The sequence below is a fragment of the Montipora capricornis genome, chromosome 9 (assembly GCF_036669925.1).
Source record: "Montipora capricornis isolate CH-2021 chromosome 9, ASM3666992v2, whole genome shotgun sequence".
NCBI lineage: Eukaryota > Metazoa > Cnidaria > Anthozoa > Scleractinia > Acroporidae > Montipora > Montipora capricornis.
In genome coordinates, this window is record NC_090891.1 from 48,016,906 (window position 1) to 48,033,299 (window position 16,394).

General features: G+C 39.9%; 2 protein-coding genes across 5 annotated transcripts in view; both read right to left on the reverse strand.

Annotated features, from left to right (window-relative positions):
- Positions 1-829: 829 nt before the first annotated feature.
- LOC138015911 (fibroblast growth factor 2-like) lies at positions 830-8,290 on the reverse strand. Of its 4 annotated transcripts, none has more exons than XM_068863038.1 (4): positions 6,962-8,290; positions 6,429-6,860; positions 3,956-4,059; positions 830-1,640 (listed from the first exon to the last, which is right to left on the reverse strand). In XM_068863038.1, exons 2-4 carry the CDS (start codon positions 6,748-6,750, stop codon positions 1,407-1,409), a joined length of 660 nt encoding a protein of 219 aa, XP_068719139.1. In that variant the 5' UTR covers positions 6,751-6,860; positions 6,962-8,290; the 3' UTR covers positions 830-1,406. The 4 variants fall into 4 exon arrangements, with proteins under 4 accessions (XP_068719139.1, XP_068719138.1, XP_068719141.1 ...); XM_068863037.1 differs by having other exon boundaries at positions 6,429-6,773; positions 6,962-8,289; XM_068863040.1 differs by lacking the exons at positions 6,429-6,860; positions 6,962-8,290 and adding an exon at positions 6,003-6,419.
- Positions 8,291-10,126: 1,836 nt separating this feature from the next.
- Positions 10,127-16,394, reverse strand: part of LOC138017690 (NEDD4-binding protein 2-like) — a 33,539-nt gene continuing 27,271 nt past the window's right edge. Inside the window, 2 exon segments of the mRNA XM_068864707.1 lie at positions 10,127-12,408; positions 15,925-16,057. Of these exon segments, the coding sequence (XP_068720808.1) occupies positions 12,366-12,408; positions 15,925-16,057 (176 nt within the window). The 3' untranslated portion in view covers positions 10,127-12,365.

The following is a 16,394-nucleotide window of genomic DNA, read 5'->3' on the forward strand; positions in this document are numbered from 1 at the left end:
TTTGAAAGTGTTTGTGTAACTCCTGAATGGCAAAATCTTGAGCTTTGATTTTTATCCAAAGGCTATTTACTTTGAGCATAAGTTTTGGATTTCATGGTCCGCCATTTCTCACGCTCAAAACTGACTGATTTGACCTCAGAGGGTTGGATCTAGGGAAAGTGACGTCATTTACTCACAAGCTTAAAATTTCTGCGCGTAAACGCAGCTTATTACATACGAAAAACACGACTTTAAAAGTCTGAGAGCTCGAAATTCCCGTGCTGCATCATAATTCAGCTGATGAGTCTTTGATGTCATTTTCTCCTCGATCCAGCTCTCTCAAGATCTCAAAGTTGGTAATGGACATCGCCGGAGACCCAGGGGCAGTCAGTCGAGACGGGACGTGAATCGGGACTGGCGTAAAGTTTTCAAGTAAGGCTTTTCTCGCCTTACTTGAAAACTTTACGCCAGTCCCGATTCTCGTCCCGTCTCGACTGACTGCCCCTTGGTCTCCCAGGATGGTAATGGCGGACCATTATATTAAATAGGAAAATTCCAGTTAAAATAAACAGTTTTCCTTTTCAAATCTTAAGTTGGGTCACCTATTATTCAGTTATCATAGTTTTGAAATCCAAAGAAAAAGAAGAATTCATTTTTTGGTCATAGTACCACTTTAAAAGGGCGGGTTTAGAAGGGCTTGTTGCTTGCTGTTTTGAAATTATCGTTTTGCTTGTGGAAACAATAAAATTATCGCCACTTGAAATGAAAATGACGAAACAAGACAAAAGTTTGATCAAATCACCTTCAAATAATTATATAAAAAAGAAAAACACAAATGAGAACTCAGTAATCATGGGTATACCACAATAATTTATTTCGTTAACCATTACTTTTTACAGTTGCATAAATAAAGTAAAGCATCATCATTTACTATGACCTAACATTACATCGTGACGGTAAAATGTAAATTTAAATAAAAGTATACTCTTTGTCTTAATGACATTTTCTGCTCTACAGAAAGGCGGCAGTGTACAACAAATACGCTTTTGCTTCAGCAAATCACGAAGATAAAGCCGCCACGAAACGCAAATGATATATTTGGAGTCTGCGAACAGGAAATCCGAGATGTAACACACGAGATGGCTCTCTATTCGTTTGCCCCACATTTTGCGGGACGGAGAGCTTGCTCGCTGTCCAAAAAAACTTTGATCAAAAGTCGAAAGCTTCAGTTAACGACTCGCCAAGTTGAAAATAATTTCTGTCCAATTAAATGACAACTAAGGAGTCATAAAGCAATGGTTGTAGCCAATGACACAATTCAACTAAGTTGATGTCTTAATTCCTTCGCAGATTATCATCGATTTGGACTTATAACGAAAAATAAAAAGTTCTAAACTGAGATATTTTCTGTCAGCGGCGTGGCTTCTTTACTGTATGTCAGCCCCAAAGAGTTGGCTTGGGTATCTTCTTTTCCTGGACAGGCCATTACTGAACAACACAAACCGAGTATGTTTCCTGGGGTTTCTGCCGCTTTCGTTGGCTTTAACCCTCTTTAGTTTTCCACCTTGCTTGAATGCAATGAAATATTTGCCATTTTTAAAAGTATAAAAGTCCTTCTGGAGTTGATAAGTGAAAATGGATTTCTCCTCGTCTGGTTCAGCCTAAAAGAGTGTTATTGAGAATTAGTAATATATAGATTTAGCCAAGCCTAAAAGCGGAGCTCCCTGGTTATTTATTCTTACTGCCTTTAGAATTATCCACGTTTTGACGTTTCCGGTTGCTGCTTTAATAATTAAATCACTTTCTTTGCTTTCTTCTATAGAAAAGTTCATTGCCTAACTAGTGAATTCCACGGTACCTTTTACGCTTAAAACCGATATCGCACGAATCACGAAGCGATGAGTACGATGTCGGTTTTGCGAGTGAACTTTACTTTGGAATTCACCAGTTTTGCAATGAATTTTTCTTGAACCGCATGAGTTTTAAATTAAAAACAAGCACACCCTCAGCGAGCGAATCGAAAAGTCCACTGTCAATAGCCAGCAAATAGGAATCGTGCTAAAAAAACTTTGTCAGTTCAAGGCCGCGATATGGTCACGTGATACTGGTCAGCGGGTGCCTTGTTTTGACAGGTATATGGATGTCTAATATCAAAGATGTATGCTGTAAACTAGTATGATACTGGTCACATTGGCATACATGGAGGGGTGGACGTACGTACGTACGGACGATCGATGACGTCCTGGCTATGAAACCAAAATTTTTTGTATCGATGGGTTACCATATTTTCTTAATTATGGTGCTCGGCGCGCTCAGAGCTAGGCTATAATATTCCGCGCTGGGTATTGTTATTCATGAAATGTAAATAAGGTACGGGGAATCGCTCCAAAAAGAAACCCGGTTTCCTCCCGGGGGGGGGGGGGGGGGAGGGCGGCTCGCTAGACCTAAACTAAACGGCGGCCTAGAGTAGAGTGTAGGGGGTGGGCCCAACGTGGCCTTTTAGGGCCTCTTTACACGAGCCCGGGTTGGACACCGACCCGGGTCAGTTAAGCGTCGAATATTACGTTTACATGAGCCCGAGCTGGGTGAGGGTTGGGTCATTCTCGGCTGACCCGGGTCAGTTCCCTTTTGCTGGGTTGAAAGGGCTAGTGACTACTTGTCAGTGAGGAAAATGGCGACGAACTATGCAATCATAACAATCATCAATTTGTGTTAATCAGCCATTTTGGTACAGGCTGCGCATGGGCGAGAACGCTGAACCGCGAAAAAAAAGATGTTCAAACAGTCCCGGGTCAGATACGCCAGTGTTTACACGAAGATGTTCTACATATTCCAACCCTTCTAGCCGGGTCAACCCGTGTCTTGAGGAGGGTTACCCGGCAAGGGGGGCTGACCCGGTTTGACTACTGTTTTCATGTAACACTTCTAAACATTTGACTGCAAAAGGGTTACCCGCCGCGGTGATTCAACCCGGGGTAAAAAACAACCCGGGCTCGTGTAAAGAGGCCCTTATATTCATCATTTGCAAATCCCTAGAGCATTATATTAATATATGCAAACGACTTTCCATATTATAAATACATTGGTGATTTATAAAAATGCTCTGAGCTGATTGGTTGCACTTGAGGTGATTATTACGCGATAATCACCTAAGCGGTTTTTTCAAAATGGCCGCAAGCGGTTTTGTCGAGGGAAAAGACGAAGAAATTGATTGGTTTAAAGAAAATGCATAATTTGATTCACCTCAGACTCGGTGATAGTCTTGATAGATTTGCAAAGAAGCCCAAAAAAAATCCAGGATTGAAAGTTGAAAAGACATATTGCAACCCAGTGACCAGGCCAAACACTCGCTGTAAGTGATAAGCGGCTATTTGATAAAAAAGTTCTTCGCTTGGCTTGTGTCGCATTTGTGGGGTGACAAAAGGGCGTTGTTCTTTTCACTGCGAGTAGTACTATACACTCATTTTAGGCGCTTTTGGCCTACGGAAATGGAGTGTTCTGATTGCTTGAATTCAAATTGAACTTAAAATGCGTAGATTTAAATTGATGCATACATCTACGCAATCACTCGCTAAGAAACAATTTGGAAAGATCGATTTCCAAACTTCATGTTAAAGATAAACACTTTAAAAAAAGGGCTTAGGTCTAATCATTGTTGAGTAGTGATATCCTCTACAAGACGCTTATAAACATGAAATTGTAAGGTTAGTGTAGTTGTCAAGTGATAGGAAGCCAGAAGCACTGCTTTCAAACCGATTCATGGGTAATTCTTTTTGTACCTTGCCCGTTTACAGCAAGTCCTGGGGAACAGTGCTCTAAATTAACTATAATCACAATTTTGGAGGAAATTGCGTTTTAACGATAATCGTAAATTCAAAGAGAAGGTTATGTTGGGATTTTCTGTGCATTTGTTAGTTTCAGGGATTCCTGGGGAATAGAGAGAATCCGTGTGCGTTACTCGCAGTAGAATACACACCTTACTGACGAGTGTCCCATTCGTTTCCATGACGAGATACCGCTGGCTCACAACACCTTGGAGACGTACCATGCACTTTCCAACTATTTCGATATTCAGTTTGGCTGACACAAGGAAAAGAGATAAAAAAATCAATATCGATAAAAGGAAAATTAACAGCATTAACAACAGTAAAGAAGTAAGATTCCCCGATTTGGCTATGAGCCAAAAGGTAGTTTGCATTCAACTGTTGTACCCCAACTTCTTGCTTAAGAAGAGCATAACAGAGCTGCTATTGTAAAACATACATGATTCTCCACTAGGAAACGGATGATAGAATTTCACGACCATGTGAAGCCTAACACAAGTGCATAAAGTACGTGAGGAAGTTGTTCGGTTCGCCGAACCACAGAATGGTCCAGGCCCTATATTCATGAGAAGCCCCTCGATTTAATTGATGCTTTATTGTCATGCGTATTTTATGAGAACAAGAACTTCCAAGTACTCAACACTTGACACTGGAAATTTAAAAGCCCTCCTCAGCGAATTAAAGAAATCAAATTTAATCTTCTTGATTGAGCATTTTCGAGAATAACTAAAATTCATTGAAATAGCAACCTCCAGTTAATTTCGCATGCCGGGCCGGATCTTGAGCATCATGAGCCCTGTCATTCGCTTCCGTGATGATTTTTCGTGCCCTAGTCTAAAGTTAAACTTGCTTTTTCAGATCCAATATACTTGACTACCAATCTCCTTCGTCAAAAAAGTTCAATACAAAAAGATAACCTGAATTTATCACCCAAGTGTATCTAAGCTTCCACAGAACAAGTAAATAACAACTACTTTTTCTCAGGTTTACTGCGAAGGGATCCGGCTCGTAGTAGCTTCATTCTTCAAGGACAATTTTCCGTAGCGATAAGAATTGTGAGAGAACTGGCCGAACTGGACAACGCCTGAATGAAGAGGGGCCAGGAACGCAAAAGGCAACTGAGACAAATGACTGAATATGGATTTTCTTACAATAAATGGGTTTACTCTCAATTCTGCCGCTCAAAGATGCATTCTGTGCAAGTATTAAAAGCGACAGTTAGTGGGTTTCAACATTCAGTAGTTGGTAAGAACTTCGTTCAAGAACTGAAACTGTGACGTGGAAATGAGCCAATCACATTTATTACAAAAAGGTTTGGTGTGCAGATATACTAACACTGCTTGACTGAAAAGCATGACAGAGGCTCAACTCTTAAAAGTAAGCGTTTAACTTAAAGTAACATCATGCAGTAACAACACTTGACCAATATGCGCATTTTTCGACAAGCTACTCAACGGATCCGTTTAGGATATTTATTTCAGGCAGTTATTTTTCTCATCATCTTTATTTATCTCTGCTACTAATTAGTAGCAATGTTTTAATTGTTGCTGAGTGCGTGCAAGTGCAAGATGTTACGAGGAAAGCGATTCTCGAAAACGTAGAGTCTTGGTCAGTGATCGACTAAAAACAAAAAAAACAAAAAAAAAAAACGGTATTCAAAACAACTTAATGCCGCCTGACTTAAGAGGAGGCCGACACTTAAGTTAAGGAAACATAAAATACCAAGATTCTTCCTCATCACATAATCCAATTAACGGGTGTGCTTCATTTGCTGTACATTAAAAAATGTTCAATGATTTTTCAACCAAGGATACCGGTATTCTACATATTCACTTTACTGACTTGCGTCAGTTACAGAGTCCATGACACGTTATAATTGTTTATGCATATGTGACATTAACACAAGTGAAGAGAAGAGAACGGACACTTGGGACACGACAAAAAAAGACTAATTGAAGATCGTCTAAAGACGTCATGATTAATTACTCAACTCTTTCCCAAATAACCCCCCAAACTGTGTTTAATTTTCTTTTAGTGAAAGCAACACCTTCCCTATACGAGTTTAAAAATAAAGCTATCACAAAGGAGTGCGATTGACTACGTAAAGGCTGCCTAAGGGATCATCTCCTTGCAGTTCTATCTTATAACGTTTCTTTGCTTCTCAATGGGGGAATAAACAACACACGCTGGGTGCCTTACCTAGTCTTCTATCCCTGGTTGCTCTCCTTTTCTTCGTTGAAACCATGAGATCCGCGTAGAATCATAATAAATATTGAAGACCGTGACTACAGCCGGCAAAAGCAGCGCAACCAAAGCCAAAAAACAAATACAAAGCACTTCCTAATAACCATGTTTATGAGATTTATTTCAGCCCACGTAATCGAGGAATATAACGTTGAAGCCCCTAGTTTAATAAACTTGATCTTCTTCATCTCTTTTGGCTTTTTAACCTTTAAATTTAAAATTGCGCGCTTTACGCCGGCGCATGAAGAACTGAATAATTATTGCACGCAACATGTTGCAAAGCTTTTGCATTGGAGAAGATCAGTGACTTGGAAAGAATTAAAGAGACCGTTATATCAGTAGAAATGCTGGAGAACAATGAAGGAAAATGAAAACGCTTAACGTATGGACCGAACGTCAAAGTTCCGTTTATGCTGCCGTCTGGCAAGATCTGCAAAAGCATCATAGCTCGCCTTGACCATAGGTAGAAACTTGGCAGTATGAAACTCGGGGGCAATATCGGCGGACTAGAACCCTCGCAAATTTCTGATCTCACTGCAGATTTCAGCAGGTTTGCTGGATTTGAAGACTTAGAATGTAATGGATTTGATCGTGCATTTTCCTTATAATCTTGTCTCTTTGCTGAGAAACCGAGTGATAGGCTTGACAGCAGGAACGTGATAGCAATAATCCGAGTGGAGTACCAGGTGCCGATGTGGAGCATCTTTGGACAGCTTGGGACGAAATCTGAAGCAAATGGGACAAGTTTACTCACTGAAGCCTTGTTTTATGCAGGTTGCTGACGGAAACCAATATCAAAGGTATGCAAGTTTGCTAATAACAATCATGTGAAATAAAAACGTATTGATATTAGATTCAAACAAAGTCAAATAAATACCAAGCGAATGGATAAAATACTGCAATCGCTAACTTACCCAAGACTTGACAAGGAAGTAAGCCGGTGAAAGAAGCAATGGCCAGTCTTAACTCGGAAAGAGTTTTGAAATGCTTGCGTTTGTGCAGGCGAAACTGGGCGTTAGTTATCAGACGTGTTTAATTCTTCAGCTATAATATGCATTTACAGCCACTTATCTGTGTACAGTGCTGGAAAAATCACTTGACAGCTCGATGTGCGAATTGAACGTTCAACCTCTGTGTTGTTTGCGGAAGAAAATGTTTGTTCTACAAATAATTGCCCAGTTCACGTTCGCGACCTCATCAAACCCTCGGTGGATTTCTCTGCTGTTCCGCTCTGGGTATCACTTATATCTTGTACAAGTGACTTGATGAGAGATACGCGACAAGAGTTTGAAAACCGCAGCAGGAAATGTTTCCGCTTTTCAAAAACAAGAAGTTCCGGCGTTTTCTTTGCTTTAAGTCAATGAGATTGGCTTGTGCTACGAGGCGTATAGCGAACACGTTTGTATTGATCATAGCAATTCTTTTACAATAGAGCGTGGTATGAAGAATACAAATTGACACCTTGCAGATCGCATTCAGCTCCAGCTTAAGCTATAAAAAGGCGGAGAATTTCTCGATAATGACTGCACACAGGAAGTTACAGCTGAAAAGCACGAGAAAGTTATCACAAAAAGAGTAACGTGTAAACATAACAATTGGGTAATAAGTAGGCGGGGAAATGAAGAGCCGACACAATGCTTGATGTCAGTTTATCCACAAAGAACTACTTTCAGTTTGCTAAGGCAAAAAAACCCCGCTAAATCACGACAAGAGCGCAAATAACCGCGAACATAACGCGCCAGCGAATGAATTTTCAAGTCCTGCGTAGATTATTGTTGTATAACAGAGTTCTGGATGAATCGACTCAAGTACGTGCCTGGGAAAGCAACAAACACGTGAGAAGGCTCTGCTACATTGTTCAAAATTAAATCATCCGTGGCCAAAAGAACTAGAAATTCCAAAGTCCCACGTACAATGAATCGCATATAATTTACGACTTAAGGTGGAAACGATTCATTCATCCAAAGGGCGGAGAACTCTTAACAGCTAATAAAGTAATAAAACGTATTCATTACTCCAACAAAAAAACTTCGTAAGAGCTCCAAAAACAATTTACACCATGTCAAAGGGAGAATTGTGCATTGTTCGCACCAACTGATGCATAAAAGTTAAATTGCAGTGCATTTATTGAAAGCACGCTACCTCATGCATGGAACTTTTAGAAGAAAAGAAACGAAAGTAAAAATGCAGAATCAACACGAATGTTAAGCAGAGCATACAAATACATATCACGATTTGAAAATCACTTTTAAACGGCTTTAAATATTCAAAATGGTCTCTCTCTCTCTCTTTGGTTTGTCGTGTTTATCCGTGATGCACTCCAACTGGAGATCAACGAGCCCACGAATTCACTGATTAGCGGAGTTACCAGCCCAAGATGCTTGGGCATGGAATTACCTGGAATGTTCGAAACTGGTGTTCTCTGTATCGATTGAAACTCATTTCTTTTCGATTCCCGATGTCCCTTTTTTGAATATTCTCCTTGTGACCATTAAAGCCAGAAGTTGAATTTCACATGTTGTAAATTGAAAACAAACAGATTTACAACAAAAAGGCTGAACCATAAATGGAGGACTTACAGACAATGTGATTGGACTGAACAAGCTATAGCTTCAATAATGGATCAGGGCCAAACAAGTCGAGCTCTATCAAGGAATATTGAATCTCTGTAGAAATGAATAACAACTCAGTGTTTAACAGTCCAAAAGCGCGGTACTGGTAGTTTCAATTCGCCCTATAAAATCCAGAACGTAACTTATTTGCTCATTAAAACGCGTTCAGTATCAAACAAAACCGCGCACTGTAGCGCGTATTAGTCTCATGAACATCCACGATGTCAGTTCAATTCGATCGACTTCTTGTTTACATGACATGATCTTGGTAATGGTATTGAAAAACTAATTAAAATTTACCCGTAGGTTGAAATGACAGAATGAGAGATTGAGATTGCGGTCTTCATACAAGATGTGATTTATGTAAAATCTCGTTAATCACTTCAGTGTGATGAGAAAAAAATGGAAAGAATGCAATTACAGAAAAATAATAAAGATGGACTTCCGAGATGACAAAGTAATTCACGGAACGTGGGAAATAAACGTCGTAAATCTTGCCCAAACATACCCCAAAGCCTAGTGATAAAAATAAATATTTCAATTCTTTCCGACCGGGGCACCCGCAATATAGCGGTCATAGACTTTCTCCCCGCTGTTAAAGTAAACCCCGCGGAACTGAGAGTATATGTAATTCGGTTGTCGGATGACTCTTGGTGAGATTCATTGGCTACATAATCCTATTATGGCAGTTCATTTTTGTCTAGAAATTTCCTTTCGAACAGTTATGGATCAAATGTTGTCATCAACCACGGAAGAAATCAATTTCAACCACGCATTGGTAGATTATTGTTTTGCCAGGTGAAGGTCGGTGACCGACTTATTCCTGTGTGATATCAAGTTACGGAATGACGAAAATTCGAGCTTCGAGTAAGAAATGATCTGAAAACTGTCTAATATATAGCCTCATTTTCCCAAAACAAGCTGTATCGAAATGGCATTTTACTTGTAACAAATAGTTAACTTAGGCGTAAACTGCCATGACCGGGCTAAAACAGCAACGCCATTGATAACTGAAACAGATCACCCTTTATAACACTTTAAGACCACGAACTTTTGAAAATTTCAGTCTTCGTAGTGTAGAAGGATAATTTATGACCAGAACCTACAGTTCAATGGCTTCGCCCCCACGAGTCTCCTGCAGCTCAGTGGAAGAAAATTCGAACTTGTAATCGGAAGGTGGTAGGTTCGACTTGGATATCTGTTCGTGTCTACTACTCCCGAATCACCATTGATGAATACAACCCTCCCGGACAACCCTTAACAAGGTAAATCTTTTAAAATGCTGGTTTATGGAGGGTTAGGAAAAAGAGCAGAGGAAAAACAAAGATTGGCAAAAATAGAGTTCATGCGACATACGCCAATTGCACAGATTTTGGAGTGGGAGAAGAAGCCCAAGAGATCAGCCATCAGCCCACCGGACGTAATCCGTAGGAAATTGAATGGCGAGAGTAATAATTTGAATAAGCCTTAATTCAAGGAAATGTTTCATCTAAATAAAACCACTGTTAAGAGAACAACTTTACCAGGACTACAAACTTTAAGTTGTATCATGAATTTCATTTTAAAATATCTAACCGGTAGTTTTGAATCACTCTGGTCTTCCACAAAATGATAATTGTGAGTCTAAGAGCTACTTACAAAAACAAGTTATTCCAGAGATACAGCTAATCAGATGCAAGCTCAACTGATTTCGATAAACACCACAAAGTGTCTTTGGAAGGCTAAACGCTATCTGCCAGTTTGCAACAAAACGAAGAGTTAGGGTGGGTGACATTTCTGCAGATAAGTAATTGAGAAAATTGAAGAGAAGGGAAAGAGGGCAGTTCGTTTATTACACAATCTGCATCTCATTATCCTGTATTTCTGGGAATAGCTGTAAAGGAGAAGAGGAGGTAGTCAATTCGCAACTTCAGGGGCACCTAACGATAATCTTCGGTGAAATATGTGTTCGAGAGAGTCAATCTGTTCTAAGAATTTCGGTTCTACGTTGACAGCTATAGATTTCTTTGCTAAAACATCACCTAAAAGACTCGAAGGGGTATTTTTTAGAAATTTTTGGCACTTAAAAAGGTCATGTACCAGTTTCGGATGAGCAAATAGTTCGGTTGGAAGTTCTTAGAAGGTACCATTCAGCTACCAACTTCTAAAATGAAGACATCATTCCCTACAAATTTCGGCGTTAGGACCAGGAGCCTAGAAATGTCTTTCAAAGGCTTTTGGCTGAATATGCTCGTTTGGTGCCCTTGAAACTTAGGGGCTCCACAGCCGGAAGAGGCAATTTGTCATCGATATCGTTTAGTTGTCGACGACAAAAAATTATCGATGACAAAACATTGCGTGTGTGAATCAACGACTACACTTCAAATAGCGAAAATCAAGCTGTCGACAACAAAGTAGTCTTCCCTTTTCAAAAGAAAACTACTCCATTTGATGACAGACGCGGCCGTTTTGTTATCGGCAACTCCCTTTCTGCCGCCTGAGTGTGTTATCGAATACTTAGCCTATGATTTCGTAGGGACACAAACTCATTTTAAAGTCGGCGGTTCTTCATTTATTGTCTCTCTTTGCTTAGGCTCCCGAAAAACATACTAAACTATGTAGAAACGCATTTCCTATAAACACTAACAGTTGTCAATTCAATAAAGCTGTCGACGGGAAATAGTCGTCCGCTATCAACTTGCCTCGTCTGTGGACGCCCTGAGGAAAACTACTTTGTTGTCGACGGCTTGATTAACTTGATTCACACGCAAGATGTTTTATCATCGATAACTTTTTGTTATCGACAGCTAAAAAGTTGTCGATAACAACTAGTCTCGGCCGTTTTGTCCTTGGTATCTAAAAAGAAAATTGGGGCTGACCATGCATTTTTCATGGATAATTGAGCTTCATTTTGGGAAAGAACGCCATACATTGCTTTGTATTTTAAAGCTTTTTACAAATATGCTGATTAATTATCTCTGAAAAATGCGTGGTTACCGCCAATTTTCTTTTTGTAACACTCGTTAAGATTTGCTTTTCCAGCATATTCATAAGCCACGCAAAAAATGCATTGAATTAGTAGGCACCGTCCTTAAGCCAGGGGCACCCAACGTAAATTTTCGGAAAATAACTGTTCGGAAGACGATTTGAGATCTAGAATTTTCGGAACATTTGTTGTAAAATTTCTTGCTTGCTTGCCTCTCCTAGGATTTTCGAACATCTAAAAAATGGTATAATTGCTCATTTTCAACGGATTTTTACCCTAAAAAGGTCACGTAGAATTTTCGGGAGCCTTTTTTTTGGCTGAAATTTTCGAAAAGGTAAGTTTTGATACCTATAATTTTCGGATCACTGGAATTTCAGCTAGGAAATCCGAACAGATGAAAAAAATTTAGGGGATAAAAATATGCCTATATCTACCGTTTAAATACTAAAATACGTTTGACAGTGTTATGTTTAATGGTTTTGAACTATATGGGTGCCCCTGTTAAGTTGTCGACTGGCAATAATTGTCGATAACAACTTCCCTCGTCTGTGGAGGCCCTGTTAATCAAGGCTCATTTTCTTATCAGACAACCAGTTATGCGTGTATGTACTGTAAAAATGAAAAAAAAACCTAATTTACAGCCGGCCAGCCGGGAAGATATAAAAATCGGTTTAAAGTAAAGGATTTGATCCCGTTTCATTACGTTAAAAATGTCTTCAGACAAACTGTAAAATATTCACGCTAAAGATGAACGTTCACCTGGCCTGGATGTGGTTCCGTATACCTATGAAAACGAAAAAGAAAACATCGAAAGAGAGGGGAAACAAAGCTTTCTAAATAATTCTTATGACATCTCATAATAGATCACTTTAGATATATTAAAATTTAGTCCGAAACAAAAGGCATCATCTCGAGGCTCTGGGGAATAAATATAAGGAGTTGTATGAGTTTATTCCCCAGAGCCTCGATATGATGCCTTTTGTTTAGGACTGAATTTTAATATATCGAAAGTGGGCTATTATAAATAAATAAATAAATAAATGAATAAATTTTACAATAATAATAATTAGCAAACATTCACCGAAGTGGAGGTGGCTAGTGGTGGATATTTACCGATACTGAGGTGAATAGTTGTTTTAGTATATACTAAAACAGTGAGATAATAAAGCACAAAAAGATGATTTTAACCCATTTCTTCCTGCAAAGACTATAACATTTTCGGGCGCAAATTCCGCGCGAGCTCCTCGGAGGTGAATGGTTAACAATTATCCTGCGAAATCGCGCGGAATATCGCCTGATACTTAGCCGACGAGGCCGTGGGCCGAATTGACTAAAATCAGGCGGTATTCCGCAAGACTGAGCATGATAATTGTTTTATTATTCAACACATTGATAACAAAGCACAATTTTCAACGTTTATTGAAAAAAAAAAAAAAAAAAAAAAGCTGGAAAACTACCATTTTTCTAAGCGACACAAAAAATTACGTATATCGCAGGATATACGTTGAGTACACACGACGAATATTGAGCGCGCTATGACCATATTTAGACATTGTCACAATGTGTTGAATAATAACAAAAGATATCCGGGGTTTGAATGGCCAATCAGCGCGCGCGTTCAACGCTATCCATTGTTTTAGAAATATACAAACGAACGACATTTACTCTGGAAGCGCCACTCATTTAGAAATGTTGGTTTTTGAGGAGAGGGGAAACCGAAAAACCCAGAGAAAACCTCTCGGAGCAGAGTAGAGAACCAGCAACAAATATTAACCCACATTTGGCCACGAGTCCGGAATCGAACCCTGGCCACATTGATGGGAGATGAGTGCAATCAGCGCTAAACCATCCTTGCTCACCAAACAAGGCGGCAATGTACCAAAAAAACACCTGGAATCGAACTTTGTCAATATTCCAGGTGATTAACTTACGGGGCTCATGCATGATCACGTGGGTCTAGAAGATGACATACGTCACATGTAAGACCGCTGGGCATACGAGCTCAACACAGATTAAAACACATTTTCAGTCAGATTTTACATGATCACGTGGGTCTAGAAGGTGACATGCGTCACACGTAAGACCGCTGAGCATTCGCGCTCAACAAACATTAAAACACATATTCATTCAGATTTTTAATGATCACGAGGGTCTAGACGGTCTAGAAGGTGACATGCGTCACACGTAAGACCGCTGAGCATAAGAGCTCTACACAGATTAAAACACATTTTCAGTCAGATTTTAACCCTAAGTAAGCAAGCAAGTTGACGATCACAACCACGATGTGAAATTTATCTTTTGGCCCATGAACACGAAGACAAGACAATGATTAGCCTGCGTACTTGAACAAATGGTATTATGCAATTCTTTGAGTGATGTAGTTACAATAATGAACTTTATTTAAGCGTCAACTGTATTTAGCACAGGGACACTAACTGGGGACACCTCTTCTAATCAAATCAAATGAACTCAGGTCTATTCGTAGGTTGGTTTTTGAGGGAGGGGAGGGGAAAACCAATTTATCTGGAGAAAAACCCTCTAAGAGCAGAGTAGAGAACGCACAAACTCAATCCACATTTGACGACAAGACTGGAATAGAACACGGACCGCATCGGTGAGAGGTGAGTGCTCTCACCACGGCGCCACCTCTGTTCTTTCTGGTACACATTACAATTTGGGAATGGTCCTTGACAGGATCCTTGACTAGGACACCGTGACAAGAATCAAACATTGGAACAAGAGTCTACAATTTCCAAATCTTTCCTTGCACTTGTCGTTTCGTCAGACCGTCTATATTTATCACCTCTTTCCTGCGAAGTGTTTTATCCCTTAGCCAGTCAACGCACATTATCCCCGTTTACATCACATGTGCGTAATTTAAACTAAAAAAAACACAAAGCGGACACGAATCTACAACGACCAGAGGTCCGTATCTCGAAAGTCCCAAAACATAAATTCTCGTTTCTTCTTGTTTGTCAGAACTCATCAAACTCCACAATCATTTTGTGGCTGGCAGTTTCGTGAACGGCTTTTCAAGGCGTGAAAAGTTTTCAGTATTTTGGAGAAACTGGCCCCCGGATCTGAGAAAACGATCTGTCAAAATGGACACGAGTCGTAGCTTCTAGAAGTGAGCTCCTAACCCTGGCAATAGATGCCGGGTTTTCACGTTATGTCATCATCACCCTTTTGGTGGACGAAAACCTTACATTCTTTCGGTCTTTGTCGTTTTGTACGGAATATATTTTCTCCCAACTAGCCGTCAATATAATGTGGTATTGCCGTCTCAAAATCGCAATTTGTTTATAGTGTACTTTGGCAACATTATTACGTGGTGTGGTTTTGTCATCATGTGACGGGGTTTGCTGGTTACGTGCATGTTGTTTCCATCATGATGTGTTGGGGTTTTGTTTTGACGTGCTGTGTTTATTATCACATAAAGGGAGAAACTCGACGTCATAAAAGAACCTCACCACATAAAATGTAAACACAAGCCGTCAAAACAAGAGTTCAACACATCATGATGGAAACGCAACACGTAGCCATCAAACCTCGTAACATAATAACACAACATCTTCCACATAATGACAAAACCTCACTGCATAATGACCAAACCACACAGCAAGACAAAGCTTCAAGACCAAAAGAATAAAGATTACATACAAAAGTTATGGCTTTTCATAAAAACGAAAGATATCACATTAGGTTCTTTGTTCGGCGTTCACCAGCAATTGTACATTACACCATTATTTTCTGTGTCTCTTGCGATTAGTGACAAAACTACCTGATACTGAAAAAAATGCTCTTTACGAAGACAGACAAATTCATGGCCTAAACGGGATTTGAAGCCATACCCCTGGCAAGACCGGCGTGATGGAGACGCACCAGCCGTAGAGAGCAGAGGCTCACATTTTTATTGGCTGTCAGGACCCCAAATGGACAGCTAGCCTCAGACCCCCTTGTCCTACTGGACAATAAGTATCTCTTCCTAGTTATCTACACCGCTCACTAGTGCACACCTGTTTCCCCTCATTAAAGCCTGGTTTTCATTATCGACGCAAGCATAAGCACAAGAAGCATACGCAAACTCAGTAGCTTGTTGTTTATTAGAGCCTTTTGTTCGAACAATAGACACTAATTAACAACAAGTAAATGCGCCTGCGTGTGCTGCTTCTGCTGATCTTTGCGTCGCTAGTGAAAACCAACTGGCCTAACTCCCACAAAAGAGCCTTAATAGAGGGTTTTCTTGCACACTTCACGGGTCTAAAACCACGGAGAGGATTTGATTAAGGCTACCAGTTACCTGTAATTGTTTTTCTTGAGATATTCCAATATGGCGGGCTTGATCCGAGCTTTTCCTCCGCGGCTGTTATTCCCACGTCCCGTGATCACTGAAATAACATTGGAACCTTTTCTGGATGGACTTTCATTTGGATCTAGGAACAAAGCTCATGGTTTAATTCCTATTATTAAATTCTCAACCTCGGATAATGCATTTCGCGTGCTCTGATTGGTTCACTCAATCTCGGTTATCAGCTCATATACCTTGGTTTGACCTTATATGGTAAATGATTGCGTTAAGCGTTGCTAAACTAAAAATGTTTTCGTCGGAATGCCAAATTTCTCTTTGAATAAAGACAAAAAGGACAAAAAAAACTTTTTTTGTGGAAAGTTTGGATCAATTCCGAAGTTTAGAAGTACGCGAAAAGGCAAGAAATGTTTTTGTGATGAGCCTGCGTCTGTCTGACAACAAGGTATTACACAACATCGCAT